Below are 22,708 nucleotides of genomic sequence, written 5' to 3' on the forward strand. Positions count from 1 at the left end.
GAAACCAACTCATCTTTTTGTAGCCTGGTTGTATTTATACTTTCTGGCAAATCACTAGCGAAATAAATGAATCGAACAGTTTGGATCAAAACCATCAAACACTCACATGCATAACAAATAACAACAAGACTCGCATTCAATAACAGCAGCGTATGCGTTTAATCAAAATTGTACAAATGCAGGTAACGCTAAGAACAAGGATGGCAAACGGTCAAACAATTCACATCCCTTAATATTTCTTCCCAGATGCGCTGACCGGCACACAGGCATGGGTGCAGATATAGCGAAACGCTGATCTCAGTGTGACGCCAGAGCTTCTCCAGCCCGCGTTTGAATAGGCTGCCTCATTTATTGGTCCGCCCGCCGTACGCTCTCTGGTCTTTTTCCTGTGTGTGAAAAGCATAGCAGGCAGCCATCGGAGCAGAATTAAATGGGACCTGTTTTGTTAGCTGTCTGAACTGCTGGGTACCGGAACCGTGTAAGCTCCCAACACTATACCCCGGATTGAGAGAAAAGTCAAGCACGATTGTTTCGCGCAAACATTTTGTCATTAAAAAATATGAGGCAGAGAAAACCGGGTGAGGCGGGGAGAGCAGAGGCCTCAGAAGAGGGGTATTAATGGAAGGGGGTGGACCACTCAGCTCATTCCGGGACAGGATGGGGCGTGATGTGATTCTGCAAGCTAATACTTCTGGTCCGATTCACTTGGGACAAACTGACCCCCTAGAGAACTAGACGGGTGCGAGAGCAAAAAAAGGATATGAGATTGAGAAAGAATGAGAGACATGATGACTGGTGTTTGGTCAGCCATTGAGAAGTTCCTCTGTAGATTAGGTTGGACAGCAAGCAAAGGAATCGGGCGATACATCATAACCACGTGTCATCTACGCTGTAATCTCCATTTCCAGAAACATGCAAATGAGTTGGTTTGGTCAAAGAAATGTGCACAAAACTTTTCCCATGCTTTTCTTACCCTCATGTTGTTCCAAAACTGTATGATTTTACACAGGATGTTCATGGTGATCCTTTCCATGTGATGAAAGTGTGCAGTGACCAAGAACCAACATTTTTCCAAAAAAGAAAACCATAAAGCTTTGGAATGGCACAAGGCCGATGATGACAAGATTTGCATTTTTGGGTGAACTTACTTTACGTTTAAAGGGCTAATTCACCCAAAAACGAAAATTATTTCATTATTTATTCACCCTCGTGTCTTTCCGAACTTGTATGACTTTCTTCCTTCTGTAGAACACAAAAGAAGATATTTTGAAGTACATTGGTAACCAAACAACACTGGCCACCATTGACTTCCATTGTACGGACACAAAACCACTGAGACTTCTCAAAATATCTTCTTTTGCTTTCTGGTTTGAGGGTAAATAACACAATTTTTATTTTGGGAAATTTCACAGCTCTGTTAAGAAATTCGAATTTAAAGCACGGGTATTGAGACAAACTTTACACGCAAAGATCAAGAGCCCAGTCGGTCTCTATAAAACGCACTGAATTAGGGATTAACCTCTACTCCCCATTGGTCACCAGAGTCTCTTCAGCAGCTGAAAAGCCAGGTTCTGCTTGTTTCATAGGATTTGAATTCCACAATCAAAGAGCACTAAATGCATCACAGATACCAGCATGGGTCCTTCTCAGATTAGCTCCTCTGATTGATTTCCTCTTGTGTGGACGACACAAAAGCACAGACCGGCCCCTTGTGTTCCCAACCACTGATTGGAGAATTAATTGACCCCGGTGTGTTCTGTGGGCGTTTTAAGCCATTTTCAGAGCATATTATAACACAGTCAAGGAGTGTGGGGATGGGTTATAGTGTCTCCTGGCCTAAAAATCCACTATGGGTCTTTCTTTAAGGGCCTGAGAAGACGACTGCCATCCCGTTCCTCCACTCTGAAGCCCATCTCTCTGAGCATCGTGTCGTCTGCCACACCTTGACTTCGAAGGTCTTGTATGAGCTTCTGATTCTCAGGGTTGTGTTCCAGAATGTTCCGGATGGCAAACACAGCCCATTGGCTTATAACTGAAGAGTGAATGTTTAGGAAAAGTTAAAAAGATTTTCAGAACATTTCGCATGTGGAAAGCTATGATGCCAAAGGTTGAAGGTGGTTGCCGGGGTGTTGTTATCTGGTTGCTAGGGCGTTTTCTTTGGTTGCTAACTGGTTAAAAAAATCAAAGCTTGTCACTAGGTCTGTTTAGACCATTTCATAATACACGTGCGCACCTGCCCCCGTTAACTTCCGTTTGTGTTTGGCTAGTGTCTAATAAAGTAACTATTTATATTTATTTTTATTGTATAGTAATTGTATTAAATAAAACAATTTGTTAAATTTGTTGTATATTCATTTTATTAAATAAACAATTTGTTGAATGGGTCCTGTAGTTTTGATGCATTTAAAGAAACCGTATGGTACATTGACATCTAGCGTATGAGCTTGGTATAGCAGTCTAAGTTCAAAATATTGGAGAGACAAGTTTAGCTAAGTAACGGTTCTCGGTTTCTTTTGATTGTTATCAGAAATAATCTACAGGCACATTGTTTGTGAATGTGTACCGGAAGTTCAGTTGGGGTCATAAAAGTGCACATGCGCAGTAACGTTTGTTTATGTTGTTAAGATGAAACCGTCTATACAAATTAACTTCCTTACACAAGAATTGTGTCCAAATGAATCTTTTTTTGTCTTCCTTACTGTATCCCTTATCAGAGCTGATCACTTACGAAAGTAACGTATAAGACATCACACACGCTCAATGCTTACATCAGCAATCATCACTAAAAAAGTCAGACTATTCTAAAGCAAACCATGGAAAATGTACATTTTGTAACTAAATTACATAACCATTTATAATCCAAAACAGTAAGCGAGTAAGTAGCGTCCAGGTGGACACAAGCTCAGATTAGTGACTCATCCGCTATTAAAAAAAGAGAAGCTGGCAATATGCCCCGCCTCCTCTAATACAGACCGACAATGCTTGCGAGAACTGGATCGTTTTTTCAATCAAGGGCAAAAACAGTGCCAGCATCAATCATGGAAGCTTTGGCATCACAGCTGAAACATATGAGAATGTCACATGATCAATGAACCATTTCATACCGACTTGGCAGGATCCGGGTCAACACCGTCGAAATGCGAGACGTCACTCGATTTCATTGAAGTGGTAACATCCCACCCAGTTTTTCAATCATGTTTGAAATAAAATGAATACATTCTTATAAAACTCTGTCGACACCCTAAAACTACTCATGTGAGCCATACCCACATTTAGCTTCATAAACTTTTATGACTAGATATTTTACACAATAAGACCGATGGCTCAGGGTTAGAAAATGATCTCGAGTCAGCTCAGAGGTTCCTCCTCTCAGCAGGGGACGTCATTCATTTGGTCGCTGCCTTATTAAATGCGGGGACGTGAAATCATTCAGCAAGACGTTGGTTTTGCTCTAATAACTTTTAAACTGACTTTTCGATTCCGAACAAACCACAAATCATTCAAACATCAAACAGTGTGGTAAACCCTCGATTAGTAATGGAAGCTATTACGATGCAATTTAAACTTAAGACAGCAATATCTTTGCGTTTCTCGTGGTGTTTGCTAGTATGGCGATCATTACGAACGCCACAAAAGCTTTGCGTGATGGAGGACGGCAAGGAATCAGGACCAAGGATACAAGGGTTGTTGCTATCGATGCTGCAGTTGTCCAGAATGAGCGCTATACCATCCAGTTCTCGTACCTATAGAAGACATATGAGGGAAAATGAGGAGAAATAAAGGATATAAGCTGTAATAGAGACATCATATGCTAGACAGCTTGGGTCAACAAACTATCCCTTTCCATTGAGCCATGTCCATGTGGTTGAGCTTTGGTTTGGATCAGTCATCTGGGTTTGAGCTGGGTTTTGTCACATGCAGTTCCTAACTATACGTTTCCCCAAGTGTGTGTTGGTTGGCCGTTAATCCCCTTGGTTGATTTAAGTACTAAAGCACTAAATAAAAAATGAGTCACAAGGTGATTGATTGATAGTCATTCTAGCAATGAAACTAAAAATGGGAGACTTATGTAACTGTGCGCTTCGGCAGACACACAGAGGAGTTTCTCCACATACAGAACACTACTGTCCTATTATAAATCCAGTAATTTTAGGGCATCTTGAGCATGCTTCTAAACAAACTTAATATAAGACGATACTGTAGTTATCATAATATTACAATCCAATAACGCACTGCACAGAGCATAGTGGAAAAAATCCAAGATGGCGGAAAAAGTGACTTATAATAATGATTTATGGCAATAAAAATCACAATATGGAGATACAAGGTTTTTGAAGGATAGCAGCGTAATAAAAAACACTACAATGCATTTGAATCCTAATTTCCAATATTTATGCATTTTGCATATTTATGCATCTATCTATTTTTAATTGAATTTATAATAATGATTTATGACAAAAAATAAAAATCACAAAATATGGAGAGAGGTTATGTTTCAGAAGGACAGCAGTGATTTGTTTATTTATTATTAATACTTTTCATTAATAACTGAGGAATAATTTCTTCTAATTATTTCTTCTTAAAAATCTATAATTATTGTAATACAATTGGTTTTGTGAATTATTTAGGCCACGATTATCTGAAAATCTGATATCGTGACAGCACTAGTGTGATTCACTGGCTAAAAAAGAAAAAACACAAAACAAACAAACCATCAGTCAAATTCATTTTAAAATTCAATGCATTATAAAACAAAGCTATAAATACCGAGATAACATAAGAATAGTGAATTATTTAGGCCATGATAACAGTGTAGTGAAATTCTGATATTATGGCAGCACTAGTGTGATTCATTGGCCAAAAAAGAGAAAACACAAAACAAACAAACTATTAGTAAAATATAGCTTTAATTGTATTGATAGGGGAAAAAAAACCAATAGCTATCGTGATAATATAGGTGTTGTGTAGTGAATATCTGATATCGTGACAGCCCTAGTAGGCAGCAGGCTTTAGGGATCTAACTAGATTTTGGAACAGGTCTTATATGGTAAAAAAGTGAGCTTGCAGGCTGTGGGAGACCTGCTATTGTTTTTCGACCTCTGACCTCTCTATGTTGCACGGTTTGACCCTATTTAAAAAAGCTGGTACTAGATTCACTTCTCTGCTGATTGAAGGGGACCAACCTGAAAGGCTGAAAATCCCATCGCAGGAGGCTGCTTACAAGGAAATTCATTAAAAGAAATAAAGGAGACGGGGAACAAAGTGGAAAAAGATTTGCGCGAGAAATGAGATGATACAACCATGAAATTCAGATTGGTTCTCGAGCCTTTATCCAGCACCGTTAATCCCCTGATTAGTTTTCAAGGAGGCAGCTTCCACAAACAAAAAACCCTGATAGACAGCAAGCGGGGCTCTAAACCACAGCATTGTTAATGTGTTTTGCACTACTGGTGGTTTATACCATCTGCCGATCGGTAGATTTTTGGAGTTGGCTGCAAACTCTATGGTGTCCTTTTCATCTACGTTGCCAAAAATTCCTTCACATTCCAACCATTACAGAAATCACTGGAGAGAAAGCCTTCAAAAAATTCACAAAATACTTCCTTCCCTTCGAAACCATAGTGACAGTTTAAGTGTCTCTTACAGATCACTCAACTATAAAACTGGTCATTTTTTTTGTCTAAATGTGCAAAAAATGGTGCTCTTTGGTGCCAAGAGCTTTTTGTGAGCCGTACCTTGTCCTGGTTGACACTGTGGCCATGACAAAGATTCCCGATGAGTCGGATGAGATGAGCTTTGAAACTGAGTGCAGGGTGGTCGTCGGCGCCCCCTGGCCTCTTCGAGGAGAAATCCTGCGCTGCGGTGAACACATTTTTACTCGTCTTGCCCAATAAATGGACCTCTTTCAAGAGAACTGTGGATAAGAGAAAATCCATGAATTTTACACATCGCACACCGGATTTAAGAGAGAGAATGTGTGCTGGCATTACAAGCATGTTTAAGGTGTGACATCATGATGGGAGATGACAGAAAAGTCTTTAAAGAATGTAGATGGTGTCTCTATGCAGTGAGCTGTGACGTGTCGGGGGTGTCGGTTTCATACGGCACCCCACTGAAACGCCTGCTTTGTGTTTTAAATGGGAAAGAGGGGGAAATCCTATAGGGGTCTGTGATAGATTTCTCGGGTTAGTTAATCATCTGCAAAATACAGTATGAGGGATGATGAGTTGCGTTTTTACAAAGCGAGCATGCAGTTCGACCAAAACAAATATTTTGCAACTCAAGCTCATGGCAAAGGCTTGATGGTTTCCCGTGGCTTTTGTGTGTATGATACATTAAAAACACATTAAGATCTCCAATAAAAGCAAAAGCGTTACGCAAGTGTGCTACATTTACCGACGGTTGAGCTCAGAAGGTCAGGGTGATCCTGCAGGGCCATGAACTTCTTCCGGTCCGAGGTCATCTCGCAAAGGATGTCCAAAAGTCTGATCGCGACCACGGCAGCCTTAACACACCAAACAAACATCACGTGGTGAGTATATGCTCTTTATAGGAGAGGTGTCGTACAGGTAGGGGAAATAAAAGTCGACCTGGTCATCAGCTGAGGATTGAGAGGCGAGGGTAAGAACAGCTCTGCAGCGATCAGTGAAGCAGGAGGCCAGAAACTCAGCTAGACTCAGAGGTATTAAAGAGTCTTTCTCCTCTTCACCAACAGCAAGATGCGCTAATATCAGCTCCAATAGAGTTAGCCTGTTCATAATATCAAAAACACACAATCTCAAAATGCATCTGAATGTGATTTTTAATTATTTTACTACTCAAGAGATTTCAAGCACTGTACCCTAGCGAGCTGTCTTGCTTTGCCTAGGTATTAACCTTCTAAGGATCTAAGAACCAAATACAGATTTTGTATAAATCTCGCAGATTTTTGTGAATACAGATATCAATTGATTCAAGACTTACAGACTAGAGTAACAAATCGAGATTGGCTAACAAGCTGATGCTCAAATACACAAAAACTTAGGGCTGTCAAATGATTAATCGCATGCAGAATAAAAGTTTGCGTTTACATAATATATGTCTGTGTTTTGCGCATATTAATTTTGTATTTATAAAAACACACATACATGTATGCATATTTAGGAAATATTTACATGTATTTATTTATATTTCCCAATAATTATAATTAGATTTAGATGTTTATTCATTTTTAGATTTTTCTTAGATAAATGCATGTATGTGTATGGTTTTAGAAATACAAAATGAATATGCACAGTACACAGACATACATTACGTAAACACAAACTTTTATTTTGGAAGCGATTTAATAAGAATAAGATTTAATATCAGAAAAACATTGTGTGAAAAATCTAAAGTAAACTAAAGTTATTTTTAATACTCTCCAGTATTAAATTGCAATTATGTTAAATATGTTGAAAATGTTGGAAGAAAATGTTCAATGTTTGTTGCACTGCATGCTGGGAGTTAACCATGAAGCAACATGTGCTGGTGTCTTGAAAGATAACAACTTTTGACCCGATTTTAAGTCATCAGGGCTTCGATGGGTAACGTCCGTAGCATCAAAAGCATGCCTATAATGTCTTAAAATTCTGTCTTGATGGGCAGCTCAGTAGGATTTACATTTGCAACAGTGCTTAAATCATCCAATTTGTTCCAACACAAACCTTTAGAAAACTCCAGCCTGTGCTTCACCTACAGGCTTACAATAATAATAAGATTGTTTTTGTTTGTTTTTTTACCTTTCTTCATTGGTCATTTCTGTGTACATCTTGCTGGTGATCTCTGAAGACTTGAGGAAATGCTGTGTGGCAATCAAGACCCTGTAAAATATAAAACGTTTAAAGATGCACTGGGATTATGAAGTAGATCTGAAAGACAGATTTTCCAATGCGTTGTGTTTTCATAGAAAAAATAAAGATTCAGTTTACAGCGCTTTGTCCTAAACAGCATGAATGTGGAAGGATAAAAGTTAAACAGGACTCAACTGTAATCATCACACAGCAGAACCTTTCATTTAAAGTAACACATTTGGGTTCACACCCGAGCTATTTTTCGCTTTTCCAACACTGACTTACGTCCAGTCCACATCAGGTAAAGTCCTGCACAAGTCCATGATCTTCAGAGGCACTTTAAGCTGCTGTGCGTCTTGAGCTAGCGTTTCTGTCTTGTGGTCATCAAGGCAAGTGTGAAGTACCATGCATGTGTATGAAACAGCTTTCTCGTCCGGTAGCTCCAACATGTTCCTTTAAGAAAAACTGAGCTTAGCTATACAGATAAATGCCTTCTGTCATATCACAATAAGAAAAAGTGAACTGGCTTTTGAGTGACATAATGAAAAATGCACTTGTGGTCACCTGACCATAAAATCACTCACCAAAAGATGTGCGGAAAACCAAGCTTCCAGATGTCATCTTTACAGAGCTGGTTTCCAACAGCGATGTTACCAAGAAACTGAATACCACATCGAATCGCTGCCAAAGCAGAAAGCAGTGCATGATTTATCTTCCTCTTACTCTCCATCTCTAACGGAATATTCTTTTAATGTAGCTGTGCCGTTCAACAGCAACTTACCATCATAAACAACATTTGATCCTCCTGATGTAATCTTAAGGAGTTTGCCCAAAATCTCAAAAGATACCTTGATAGAACCAAGATTTCTGTGACGACAAACAAGACCAGAACAACACATAAAATGTTGCTATTATCTTACAGATATCACTGATACAAGTGACTTCTCACACTTCTCTGTGACAGCACTAGAGTCATTTAGTCATAGTACATTTATGAAATGTTGTATTTGCTTTTTGGTGACGGGTCATTGAAGAGCAGGGTTTTGGATAGAGGGCATGGAAGAACAGATACGGGGGGGGGTTTGTGGGGGGGGATGGGGGTGGCAGTCTAATCATCAAAATGACTGCAATTGTTTAAAGTGATTTTAATCTTGAATGTATGTTGTGTAATACTGTATCCTACCTCAGACTGCATTGATTTGGAGTGCACTGCACACAAGCATTTCTATGTGCTCTGAAACACTCCGCGGTGAGTTTAAGGCACAGTGACACACTTTCATCCTCTGGATCCACATCATCACTCATGCTCTTCACTTCCACAAACAGTCTTGAAAGCACGGCATGGAGGTTATCAATAACATCTTGATCGACACTGGCTCTGAAACAAAGCAAAAACAAACTGTTATCAATTTTCAATTAGCTGAATTGTTATGACTGCGCATGCACCTGCCAGGATGTGTCACAATACTGATTTATGTGAAAAGATCTGTATAGAGGATTACTGCAAAAATAAAATAGAAATGTGAAATGTTGATCGAGTTGAAGAGATTTTATGTTTGATGACTGCCAGACAAAGTGCATTAATGCATTTCAAACACACACCCTGACACCCTCCTGTCATCATACGTGGATGACATAAACGGAAGGACTGGAGCGCCACTTTTGTTTATTCCGTGACCCAAAAGGTTTGTCGTACCTGAACTGATCATCCCGTAAAGCTTTTGTCAACGTTTGTAAAGTTGTGAGATGCGTGTTTATTAGTTTTTCCAGGGATATTTCACGCAGCGCTCGGTTTATGCGCTGCATGATTTTCCTGCTAGACGCTGTCAACACGCGCACAAGCATCAGACTTCCGTCTACCGGCAACACGTAATTTCAAAATAAAAGCCCGTAAATGTAATTGAAGGTATTTAGGTAAAAAGTCTATGTAACTTTCACATCATAATGTCTTTAAAACATGGATTGCTGGAATGTTAAAACTGTCAATTATTTGTTGTAATTGTTTCTTATGTTCATCAGAATATATTTAAATCGTAATATAAAATATCCAATAAAAGTATTAGTTTGCAATAGAACAAAAACAAACAAAAAATTGTGTCACACAATTTATACTATTTAGATAGAGTAGTTAAAAAACAAATTGCTTGTGATTGCTGCTTTGAAGGCGCATTTCAAGTTAATACAAAATATTCATAATAATGTACTATTCACATTCATTCGTGTCATTTGTGGCTGGATCCAAAGCGATAGCAATAAACGAGGCTGTCTTGTGTTCATTAACTGAAGAGGCGTATGTTAGTTACTTTTGGTTTATTAGACTCCTCGAACTCTGTGGAACATATTCATCTCGTCACAACTACTCTTGTTCGTCTGCCTGTTCCCTTATGCCGTCCTTTTCACTCTCTGGCCCCCTAGTGGGCGGATGACATTAGCAATGTACAATACCCTGACCGAGGCATTTGCTTATTTTAAGTCCATTTTCTCCTCTAAGACACTCTGTTAAGGTTACACTGACTGAATGTGATCTTGAAAGGACGGACCAAATGTTTGTGATAATACCTAAACATTACATGATGTAACCTGATGTCCCAGTTAAAGAATGAGATCATCCGAACCAGTATAAACCAGGCCATCTGACACCCATTCATCTGAATCAAACGTTCAAAAGACTTCAACATCAATCGTTGCAATTTTTTCATAAACAAGCAAGCTGCGGGGACAAGTGTTCCAGCTGAAACAACAAAAGGCCCAAGTTCCCCTTTGAATCCTCATAAACGCCGGAGTATTTTGGGTGGTTGGCTTTCCATTCTGTGGTTCATCTCGTGTTTCTTATGGCCTAGGAAATGCTCTAAAGGAAGTTGGTTGTGCATGCAGAACATAATTACAGGTGGTTTCGTATCAGACATATATCCTCTGGCTAAGGGTGGACCCGCTCTTAATACATAAATGGGGCCGTGCTGCTATACCAAACCCTAAAACAGTCATTGATCATGAGAAGCAGAAGCCAAATGAAAGCATCTAGTGTACTTAATGGCTTACAGGACTGGCTGAAAATATTCCCCGTACCGCTCCAACTATATCTGGTGTCCTTGAGCAGATTAGGAGAATAAATATGTGCTAAATCAATGATCGCTTTTTCACGGCAGTTAAATGTTTGCAGAAATGTTATATATGTGTGTTTCTAATATGGTTCTCATTAAAGACTTCCTCGTGGGAAGCAACTGAGTGCGGTAAAGTACGGCTTTCACGCTGACAACCATGCAGGACATATATTATAATAAATCTTGCCATGGTTTCACTCTATGGAAGACCACTGTACATCTACTGTACTCATACAAATTTGATTTTTTACTGTTGAATAGGTTCACATAATTGCACGAAACAGGAAAGAAACCGTATTTGTCATCACATGAAAACATTATAAGACGGTCCACAGCACATCAACACGAAACAAAAATGTTTTGTTGCGTTCAATGTAAATGCAACAGTTAGACGTCCTAATTAATAATAATAATCTTATAACTAATATTATGATCAGAACAGCTAGTAAATGTGTCTCAACAACAGGCACTTTAAATATACAAAGGACAATTTGATATAGCTTCTAAATCTTCACACTTTTATTCTAAATACAGCCTGTTATCTCTCCAGTCCCAAAAACCAACAAGCAGTGTTAATACACATTCTAATATTCCAATTATAACTTACTTTTATATAAAAAATGCAAATCCAAGGCACTTCTTCCAGTTCCAAAATGTTAAAAAGCCTTTATTCAAACATGGCTCATTATAGAAACATTACAAATGACTAAAACACTGCACACTTGTGCATTTATATTTATAACTTACTTTTACCTAAAGAGTCAACAAAATAACATATTTCATAACCAAGCGAGTCTTCTTAAAGAAGTCCCTAAATGTGTTTGTTTCTAGAACATGGAGAGTGTATTCAGGTTTTCGGTATTCGGCTACTGCATAATGGTGATGCTTGTCTAAATACAGTATGTCTAGCTGTCAGTGCTGTACTTAAATATTCTTTAAAATGGTGCAAATTACACATAATATGCCAATTAGATTGTAACATGCCAGACGTTAATATAATATACCCATATACGCTATTACAGTAGCAGTAACGTGATGGATTAAGTATCGCATTTTATCATTCCTGATCTCTGGACCTGACAATGCAATTCCTCTCGCCACAGACTTAAATCTCTAGACACACAGGTAGAAACACTCCAAACCATAAGGGGAAGAGATTTGTATCTGGAAAAATCACTGCCGCAACTTTTCTTCAAAAAATATCATTTACAGTCAGTCTGTTGATAACCACCCAAAACTAACAGTGCGAAGCATTATTCATTCTGAATAAAAGCCCCAAAACCACAAACTGAACTGTGCTTTTTAGCCGGACTCCACGGATCTAAAGATAGACTATGATTATTTCCACCTATTAGCACTAGAAAGGGGTCATCCCTGCTTCTGTTTCTCGAATTAGTCAATGGAAATGAAAAAATTATTAGTATAACAAAACAATATGTTGATTGGATTAAATAAGGTGTCTTTTAAAACCATCCAGTGTTTATAACTTCCCCGGGTACCTGTGATCTATAGAGTTGGGGGCCAGAAAAGTTATTGATATACGAGTGGTTAGTTTCACTGAGAAATGTGAAACTTCAGCCAGATCAAGTGCCCCCTCTATTGACCACACATTATATTACGCATATAAATCCAAACTACAAAAGAATATATTCAGTTCGCGTAAAAAATTACTTTAAAAATGACATTATTAGGGATGATTTCTGTCTGTTGGCGTCAACAGTACAATGCCTCCAAAAACAATTCTTAATATTCACATTATGCATGATACATATTACATAATAAAAAAAATATCTGGCAAGACGACTATGTACATATATAATAAAAGGCTTTGTCCTTTGAGTAATAGCTAACATAACAGGGATGACAGGGAAAGCCTGCCGTACATACAGTAAAAGGCACTTTCTATTGGCTTTATACAGTATATATGGACAGATATTGAAACCCTATTCTTCCTCTTCTTGGAGCGGTGATGGGTTATAATCATTTCCCTTTTCATGAGGAATTCCTGTTTGAACCTTAGAAATGAACTCTGTGCTGGTAAGCGCCTGACCCTGCCTGGGACAGCTGGGCTTCAATGGCAGATGCTCAACTTTGTCTGTAAACAATCAGAGGAAACAGAAAAAAACATGTATCATTCTGTAGATACGATCAAATGAAATAAAAATGTGTGATTGAGATGTCACCTCCTGGTGTGATAGGCTTCATGAGACGGTTAAGTTGTATCTTCCATTGCTTCAGCATCAGATTGGTAGTAGATTGAGTCCCAAGTTCCTTCTGTGTACAAATTTGAAGAGAAAGAGAGGGTCAGTTGCAATATGTCAATGTCATAGTATGTATCGAATGATCTTTCCTAAATCTTTTAACGCTCTTTACATTATCTATTATACCAAGTTTACTATCTTCTTGTCTCTTACCACCATTTGGTGTTGACTATTCTCTTCTGCTGACTGGTTGTCGGGTGGCGATGGGGTAGAAGCTATGGGTGGGTCGTGGGCCTCCTTTAACAAAAAATAAAGTTCATTTCAGTTCCATCAAATCTAACTTAAAGGAATGGTTCACCAAAATAACATTTCTGTTATTCTGTTATAGTCCCGCTTCTGGATTTTCAAACTTGCAATGACATGATCAGTCTCAACACACATGACCATCAATCAATATTGATTAAATAAATATATAAATAAATATATATTTAGAGATACATGACTGCAAACTGGAGCCATTTTCAGCAATTTTCCAATTAAATTTAAGTATGTTTGACACAGAGCTATTGCATGGTTTTCGAAAACCTGGATAAAACACATTTTTAGTCTTTTTTGAGTAAATTATGGGAAATTTAGTTCATTTTGGTGTGCAATTTATTGGTAACACTTTACAATAAGGTTGTATTTGTTAACAATAGTAAATGCATTAACTAACCTGAACTAACGATGAGCAATTTAGTTTTCAGCATTTATTATTACCTTTGTTAATGTTTTTTAATGTTAATACAATTATTCATGTTAGTTCATGGTGCATCAACCAACTAAAAGAGGTTTTAAAAGTGTATTAGTAAAAACTGAAATTATATACGAACGAAGACTAATAAATGCTGTAGACGTATTGTTTAATTTGCTATCATACATTAGCTAATTATTAAAAATGTAACCTTATTGTAAAGTATTACCAATTTATTTGATTAAACCAAATAAAAAAAATACAAAAGGTATTTTTATCTATTTATATTCATTCTAATTTGATAACTCCACTCTATCAAGGCCTCTCACCTCTGCATCCTCCCGGCTGCTCTCCTCTGGTTGCTGAATGCTAGGTGATGTTGATGTTGAAACTGAAGCAGAATCGTCGTGTAGCACCTCCTCCTGACTCCTCACAGCTAGAGTTTCCCTCTGGCTTTGAAGGAGCAAAAGCTCAGCGAGTTTCATCTGTTCTTCTGCGAGTTGCCTGCAGATACAGTATAAACGAGCACTGCAATGATGCTGCGTTTATCCTCCTAACATGAGGAAAAGAGACAAGGATTACCTCTCCAGTTCCTGACGGATTCTGTCTTCCTCTAACCGGGCGTGAATCTGAGTGTTGAGGGCTTCCTCTAGTTTTTGTTGCGTGAGCTCCAGCTCCTGGATCCTCTTCTTCTGCTGCTGGACTTCCTTCTCCATGTCTGTCAACGCAGTTGCCATTCTCTCCCTGTCCTACAGAACCACCAACAGCTAAGAAACTGTGCAGAAACTATCATTCCTATTTATTTTCTTCATAAGGATTGCATAAAATGATTCAACAATGAGTTCTACATCGTGAAGAAAACCAACCAGCGAAGAGACGAATCACAGCAGTCCAACATTACATGTAACAATTCTAAATGCATGCAAAGCAACCAAAGGTTAATGTGATTTTTGTTTTTATGTGCCATTTAGGGTTGGGTTTATCTGAAATAGTTGACTGAATGCATGTTGAATTGCTTCAATACAGTAAGTTGATAGTGTGAACACATACTGTAACAGGATTTCTATCTCTCACCTCATTGGCTTCTACAAGTTGTCTTTTCAGATCTTTCTGAACTTCCTGCTGTTGCTCTCTCTCTTGTCTTTCTTCCTCTTTACGTTTTGCTTCCACCTCTCTCTGTGTCTGAAAACACATATACACATGCTCTAATTTTTTTAACACCAACGCAGGGTGTATTCAAAATAAAATCCTACTTACTACATACTAATTACTTGTAAGTACATACTGTATACTACCAACTAAATTTTGGAACATGAAACATATTAAATTATAAAAGTTTCAAACAGTAGCAAGCATTGCACAATGCATTGTGGGATTTCTACACAGTGTGCTCTGTTGAACGTAGCAGATTAAAGCAAATTTATTAGTTTATTATAGTATTCAATTCTCATATTAGTTACTTGAATGATGCTCTCAATGTGTTGTTCCAAGTTCTGCTGTTCGGGAGAAGGGTGTTGATTCTCGTCTGCTATGGGTTCATTGTGGCTGCTCTGGTTGCTATGGCTTCTTTGAAGCGCTTCTCTCTGCTTGCGTCTGCTCAATTTCAGGTCCTGATGCAGTGAGCTCTTGCCCTCAGCCCTCAGTTTGAAAGCCATCTGTATAGCTGCAGACAAGCACAAGACATGAGATCCTAAAGAAAAAGTTTATCCCAAAATAATGTTTTCATAATAAACACTCATGTAGTTGTATAGGTATTTTTTTTCTATAGTTAAAGTGATTTCTAAGGGTCTTATGAACACAACAAGGAGATTTTGTTGTATTCAAACATTCAAATGTATAAGCATTCAAATGTATAGGATGTGTCATACAAAGAGAACTCTCCATCCTTACCCTGTATCCAGTCTACTCTATGCTTCATGTTTGAAGCGCTCATCTCATACGTTCTCATTGGAGTTTTCACACAGAATAGACAGCGTCTGCCTTCCTTATCAGGAAGATTCTGAATTTGATGACAGAAATGAGAAAACATGGAGTTATGAAGCCCAACGCATGAATAACAGACTTTTTTTCCTCCACAGAACACGAACGAAGATATTTTAAAGAAAGTTGGTAACCGAACAACAGCATTGTATGGACACAAAACCAATGCAAGCGAGTAAGAGCCGGTTAACAACATTCTTCAAAATATCTTCTTATGGGTTCTGTGGAAGAAAGAAAGCCATACAGGCTCGAAAGGACAAAAAGGTGAGTAAATGATGACCGAATTTTCACTTTTGGGTGAACTGTCCCTTTAAAATGAAGACAATGCAGATGTACCTCCACCACACTGTTTTCATCCAGTGCGATCTCTCCTTTCTTTTCCTTCAGCTCCTCACTGACAAAGTACGTCAGGCTACTGGGTTTCAAAACAAACCAGCGCTCCTGCCAGTTCCTGCGAACATGGCCCTTCTTTAATAGGTAACCCTGATAAATAAGACAAACAAGAGACAGGTGGAGATATTTAGCAATGCATAACTTTAGAGCCAACCATTGTCAATGGTTGTGACATAAAATAGGAAGTGAAGTTCATGTTGTTGAAGAGACACACACAAATACATAAAGAAATGTACATACATACACGCTCATGCATCAAAAATTAGACATATATTGCGGCATGAAAAGGTATAATCACCTTCTTGATGATGTTATGATACATCTCCGTAAAAACATCATCCAAGGCCAGACTGAAAGACTCTTTACTCTCAACATGCAAAAGCCGGCCTGCGCTCAGATGTTCCAGGAACTCCCACACGGACATGCCATCCTGAAGAGCAGCATTCTGGGACAGAAGGTCGTCCAGTAATGACCCGTCCCACTCCGGGCTCATTGCACAGGAGATTTTCTTCAATAGGTACTCCAACTAGATTAAGATATGACTTGGTGTCACGGTTTGGCATTTAAAAGGCATTTGAAATCAGAAGAAGAATCAGAAATAATCCTATATTTAGGACCATCAAGTCTTTTCTTCTTTACATGATCATGACTGTTGATCACATTCTCCCCAAATCATTTTCACTGTCATGTTACAACAAATAATAAAAACTTGATAAATACTCAATATATTTTATTAATCAAATATTGATTGATTGATTAATTGAAAGGTTTTGTACAATATTTTGAAACAGACTGCAAGTTACATCCCCTCAAATGTAGCTGCCTGATAAAAATCTATTTTGGTGGGTGTCATTATGAACTTTCCAATTGTTGTGTCACTTCCTTTCTTAAAACGGAAAAAGCAACACCATGGCTTTATTCTAACACTGAATAATACACTCTATAATAAAATATTCTTGCCTTCACAATCCTGTTTCAAGCACCAGCTCTTAAAAAGCTACTGTTCACTCTAAAAAACTCCCTTTTAATGTGTGTATTATTTCAGTTACAGTACTTTTTTTTATCATTTCATCTCTTTGGTTTTTGTGTTACTCACCTCCGGTTGAATGATGACTAATGGGTATCGGTCTTCAGAAAGCAGGTTGAACAGGCAGAAGAGTTTGAAGCAGTCTCTCTGTGAACACAGGCCCTGATAAACGCTGGCTTTGCAATTTTTCTTCGAACTCATCATCCAGCACAGCTCATCAAAGATTTCCTTGTTGAACGTCCCCTCGGTGGCCTAAAAACATCTGAATGTTCTTAAATTCAACTTTCAATGCATTCATTTTGTTTATGTTAACACAGTCTAAACATAGATGTCTAACATCATGAATGATTTTGGAGAGTTACTGTACCTTTGCCAGGATATATTGGTTGATGTAGGGCATGTACCCCTGGCTGGACACCGGCCCATTGTTATTGTCTTTAAAGTGCTCCTCCAATGCAACGGGATCATGAGGAATATTCAGAGCTGTGTAGAGATTGTGTGAGAGAACCTGTTTCGGAAAAACACACATTTAATCGATGAGAAGGCTGGTATATTGTGAAACAGTCATAAACAAGTCGAAACATAATAAACGACAGTAACAGAATTCTCTTTAAAAAATGAGTTCCAATTAAACCCAGCTAAAAGTAAAAAATGAATCATTATATAACCTCATGTCATGCAAAACCTGTATTTCACCCTTTTTTATGGGACACAAAAGAATACATTTTGACAAAAGTCTAAGTGGTTTTGTGTCTATACAACGGAAGTCAATGGGGCATAGAGGCATCAAAAGAACAAACTTGTATGTGTGGATCTTGTGCTTTAGAAAAGTGTTTTTTCACATTAAACATCTAGTGTTAATGCTCATCATAGATGCCTAGAAACTCATAACCCATGCACATGTGATCCAGTTATTCCACAACTGTAAGAGATGGATGTAAAAGCTGGTTTATTGATGCTATAAAGACTTTCTGTCACATGACATGGGCATTAGGACTGACCTATATAACGTAATGTGCAATAATAGAAGCATCATCAGTTTGACACAGCAAAGAGGGAGAGAAACCCAGCAGAGAACAGCAAAAATCTGACGTGTCTGAACCCATATCTGTCTGTTTGTGTATGGGTTTTTAACCAAATGGCCGATGTGGGACGTGTTCAAACACGAAAGACTGTCAAAGCTATCTGCATGCTTTGGTATTTCATGCGTATACTATTACAATTGCCCATGAATAGCCTACCTATTAAACAAAGCTATAAAATGACCTCAGATCATTTATAACTGCTTGATACAAAGAGGGTTTCAAATGACTGATTTGTAACAATATTGTTCCTTAGCAGCATTCTCTGTTTCTCTATCATACAAAATGTGCCATCCACAATAACACAACGATATTCAACGGAAAACATAGTTACAATGTGTAAAACAACATCCAAGACTACAAAGAAACAATGTCAACGAAAACGTAATGTCAAGGTAGGATACACAAGTTACCTTAAGTTGCGATTTGGAGACTTTTCCGCACTGCTCCACATCCAAAGACGTAAACGCGTACCAGATGGACTTGAGCAGCTCGCTTTTTAGATCCATAACGCTAATAACGACACGCACACAGCGCACATTCGGACACACATAACGCTTCACTTTTGCGGAACTGAGATATGGGACGCGATTTAAAACCGAGTGAGCCGCCTACACAGACAGCATAATGAGCACAAAGTTTTGGGCACTGCGTCCAAGTCAGGTGAGCTCACAAACGAAGTCTAGCGTGCCCAAAATGCTGTCTAGTTAGGAAGCTCGTTAAGTTTTAACACGCAACCCTGGTGTCGAGTAAAGCCAATGCATCAGCAGGGAGGGGGAGGTTGCAGAAAATTAAACATAGTTGAGGTGAATGTCGAAAAAAATAAAATCCTCAGCCGAGGTAAAGCAACGAGCACTGAAACGTGCAAACTTTTATTTGACCTCGTTTGAAGGGAAAACGACTAAACTAGTGACCAAGTGAACACTTGAAATAGCCCGTTTAAACGTAGAACTGCAATACACGTGGCTGGCGCGCGCGTATGTGCTGTGGGGTTACAAATGTTACGTGAGCGTTGCAAATGGCCAGTGCAAAGACTTTTATCTCTGGACAAGGTTCACTGAGCTCAGGTGGCTCGGAAATGCATGTTTGTTTAGTTTTAACAGTTTCCAGATATATCCGCGTGTATTTATAAATATTCAGGTGTTGTTTTGACTCACAACTAGCATTAGAGAGAAGGGAGAAAAACAACGTCGCGATGAGACACATCAAAAGCAAGAGGACATTAAAAGTGCATAATCCACGTCATATCTTTCTATGATGTCATTCGGCTGACGTCAGAGGACATCGTTACCGCGTTAGTCACCCGATGGCGACTGCTGGAAATATTGTGTTACAATTAATAGAAACATAAAACGATAATAAAACACTGGACAACAAATAACAATATCGTGTTAAGAATATGGGGCTAGCTGATGCTCGTTGCCAAGTACAATTTATATATAATATAGGCATATAATGCGCACACACACAAACACTTTTTTAAAAATGCATTAGTGAGCTTATTACTTAACTAAACTACATGCTGTTATAGAAATATATTATTTTAACTAAATTCTATTTTTGTGCAAAATGGAATAAAGACTTTTTACTTGTATATCAGAAACAAATTTTTCTTAGAGAATTGTGCTAGGTTTAGATATTTAATTGCATAAGTCATTTGTTCTGCAGTAAAGCTGCTTTGCAAAAGTAATGCAAAATGTTTGTGAATTGTGAGAGTATTGTGTTTTAGAAATAAATCTGAACTGAATATGTAAAGTGACTAAAGGGCTCTGCAGGAGACTGAAGAATTGTTTAATGGAGAAGACTATATTGTGAGGAACAAATGTATTCCGATCTGAATTAAGGTACTGACACACTTCATCTAGTCGTCTAGAGCAGTGGTTCACAACCTGGGGGGCGCCAGAGTTCACATGAGGGGCGCGGGAGCTGACATGCTTTGAGGTTAAATAAAGCTGCATAAATGTTCCACTAATCATTTTAAATAAAAATATTTAGTATGTTTAAAGAAATCACGTGCTTACAATGCCAAGATAATGCAGTCAAAAATAGTTATATCTTGTATAAAATAATTATTTCAATTTTTCCTGCTCCATCGGCAGACATTCACACGGGGCTTCGCGGTAGCCGGAAGTAGCCGGGTTTCCATCCAAAGTTGCGAATTTAGTTAATGCGCAAAATTGGAATATCGCATAAAACATTTGCGAATAAGCACCGTTTCCATCCAACTAGTCAACCGTCACTTCCTAATAAACTGAGAGAAGCCACTGAATATAATAATTTTCATAATACTTGCGCAAGCAGACGATTACGAAACACAATAAATGCGGTGCTTTTGTGGATGCCTGCTGTTTGGGAAACACAGTCGTGACAGTTCTAAGAGGCAATTACAGAAATACTTTGACGACTTTGCTCAGGTATTTAAGAATGACCGTAACAACATTTCTCATGCTGTGTAACAAGATCAGTACTCTGGTTAGTCAGGTTATACGCCGTCTCATAGTGCAGTTGGGTGATTTTTTTGGAGGAATTAATTCAGCAAATGCGTTTCCATCTCCCATTATTCGCATTAACCCTTTTTCGCAAAAATGAAAAACCACCTGAAGCGAGCGTAAAAACCTTTTTGCGAATTAAGTGTTTTTAATTCGAAATTTGGAGTTTCCATCACTCGTTTCTGATGCGAAACTTCAAAATGCGAATAAAACCAGAGTGATGGAAACCCGCGCTGTTCTCGCTGTGAGACTCACATGAGAAACGTCCTCTTGTCAGGCGTCAAAACGTTCGTGTTAACATAAAAATCAAAAGGAAAAATAGCAGAGAAACGTAAATGCGGTGATTCTTCGTCAGAAATAAAGGAAAAAGTTTAGACGCTATAACAAAACCTACGTAAATTTAGGTTTTATTGAAGGACAAGACAAGTCTCGACCAGAATGTGTGTTCTGTGGTGAAAAATTGTTAGACGACAGCATGAAACCAAGCAAAATGAAAAGACACCTGGTAAAAATAAGCAGTAATTGACAGTAGCCTGCATCTCTGCAAGTACAGCAATGTTAATGTTTAACAGTTCTTTCATAACGTTCAGTATACTCTGTATGTTCATACAATAACCTGAAAATAGACTGAAACAACCTGAAAAATAACCTGAAAATTTATTTGAGTATTCAAGTAAAAATGTCATTAAAATCTTTTATATTACTCATATTTAACAATTTAATTTAATTTATTATTCAATTATTTCATTTACTTTATTAATATTTACTATCTATATATGTGTGTTTGAGTAGCAATAATGTGTGTATACACACACACACACACACACACACACACACACACACACACACACACACACATATATGAGGGTTGGGGGGGCTCCGATTGTCATATATGTACGTGGGGGGGCCCCAAGGAAAAAAGGTTGGGAACCACTGGTCTAGAGAAGTGTGGAAACACACTTTGTTTTTTGTACCTCCAGTACCCAAACACAAGTCATGGGCAAGAAAAGAGGAAACAAACCCATCCTATTCAATATTATGTGACTAAAATACATTAATAAACACAATTCGCACCCTTAAAGGGACAGTTCACCCAAAAATGAAAACGCTGTCATCATTTAGTTGTTCTAAATCTGTATGAATTTATTTGTTCTGATAAACACAGAGAAAGATATTTGGAAGAATGCGTGTGTAACCAACCAGTTCGTGGGCACCATTGACTACCATAGTAGGAAAAATTACAATGTTAGTAAAAAAATGCCCCAGAACTGTTTGCTTTCATACATTCTTCAAAATATCTTCTTTTGTGTTTAACAGAACATTTATAAAGCAATTTTTCCTACTATGGAAAAACATAAAAGATCTCTTAGCAAACTGTTTCACCAAGAAAGCAAGTCTCGGAAGACTTTAACAATCCAATTACTCCTACACCTTGACAACCGAAAAAAATAGCATAATCTTGAAAAAGATCAGTGGTCCTTGATGTCAGTTCAGGCTTACTCCTCTATAAAGGGGCCGGCTCGTGTTCTGAGGAGAAAATTTGGGCATATCTAGACATTCTGTACTGACAGGATTGGTCACGTCGTGCATAGATCATATTGTTCTGTCTAGAGCGTTCAATCGCACCTGAATAGTCAACATGTACATACGCAAGCACATACATGGTCCACCTTTGACAGATTACAGACTCTTTTATCTACACACCCCACACACAAACAGAAACAAATGTTATTTTACATAATTGGGGAGGGACGGTCGGCACTGGCGGGATGCGTGTTGGTGGGCCGCTGATGTAATTCCCTCCTGCTTCCTTTGGGTGTCTAACACTGATAGTCCTCCTACACCACAGCTGTGCTTATAAATACAAAACAGAGGGATGCTGGTGTCATTA

At 38.2% G+C, this 22,708-nt stretch overlaps 2 protein-coding genes across 2 annotated transcripts; both read right to left on the reverse strand.

Annotated features, from left to right (window-relative positions):
- Window positions 1-118: 118 nt before the first annotated feature.
- Window positions 119-9,666, reverse strand: atxn10 (ataxin 10). The gene is made up of 11 exons (XM_057324443.1): window positions 9,508-9,666; window positions 8,995-9,189; window positions 8,593-8,678; window positions 8,396-8,492; window positions 8,097-8,264; window positions 7,761-7,841; window positions 6,591-6,750; window positions 6,397-6,505; window positions 5,736-5,914; window positions 3,680-3,743; window positions 119-2,032 (listed from the first exon to the last, which is right to left on the reverse strand). The coding sequence occupies exons 1-11, from the start codon at window positions 9,654-9,656 to the stop codon at window positions 1,848-1,850; spliced, it is 1,473 nt and encodes a 490-aa protein (XP_057180426.1). The 5' UTR covers window positions 9,657-9,666; the 3' UTR covers window positions 119-1,847.
- A 1,513-nt stretch (window positions 9,667-11,179) lies between these two features.
- Window positions 11,180-19,007, reverse strand: def6c (DEF6 guanine nucleotide exchange factor c). The gene is made up of 13 exons (XM_057324222.1): window positions 18,742-19,007; window positions 17,614-17,754; window positions 17,316-17,498; window positions 16,518-16,745; window positions 16,163-16,309; window positions 15,737-15,845; window positions 15,307-15,509; window positions 14,921-15,028; window positions 14,429-14,595; window positions 14,176-14,350; window positions 13,327-13,410; window positions 13,096-13,186; window positions 11,180-13,007 (listed from the first exon to the last, which is right to left on the reverse strand). Exons 1-13 carry the CDS (start codon window positions 18,835-18,837, stop codon window positions 12,856-12,858), a joined length of 1,884 nt encoding a protein of 627 aa, XP_057180205.1. The 5' UTR covers window positions 18,838-19,007; the 3' UTR covers window positions 11,180-12,855.
- Between the last annotated feature and the right edge of the window lie 3,701 nt (window positions 19,008-22,708).

The sequence above is a fragment of the Triplophysa rosa genome, linkage group LG24 (assembly GCF_024868665.1).
Source record: "Triplophysa rosa linkage group LG24, Trosa_1v2, whole genome shotgun sequence".
NCBI classification, from domain to species: Eukaryota; Metazoa; Chordata; class Actinopteri; order Cypriniformes; family Nemacheilidae; genus Triplophysa; species Triplophysa rosa.

Excerpts from the sequence above, each read along its gene's own strand:
- atxn10 (XM_057324443.1), bottom strand. The coding sequence starts at position 9,656 with ATGCTTGTGCGCGTGTTGACAGCGTCTAGCAGGAAAATCATGCAGCGC. Across the intron at positions 3,744-5,735 it reads ACAGTGTCAACCAGGACAAG|GTACGAGAACTGGATGGTAT; the intron begins GTACGGCTCACA and ends TGTCTTCTATAG. Across the intron at positions 2,033-3,679 it reads CATCGATAGCAACAACCCTT|TTATAAGCCAATGGGCTGTG; the intron begins GTATCCTTGGTC and ends TTCACTCTTCAG.
- def6c (XM_057324222.1), bottom strand. The coding sequence starts at position 18,837 with ATGGATCTAAAAAGCGAGCTGCTCAAGTCCATCTGGTACGCGTTTACG. Across the intron at positions 17,755-18,741 it reads TCTCCAAATCGCAACTTAAG|GTTCTCTCACACAATCTCTA; the intron begins GTAACTTGTGTA and ends TTTCCGAAACAG. Across the intron at positions 16,310-16,517 it reads ATCATAACATCATCAAGAAG|GGTTACCTATTAAAGAAGGG; the intron begins GTGATTATACCT and ends CTTATTTATCAG.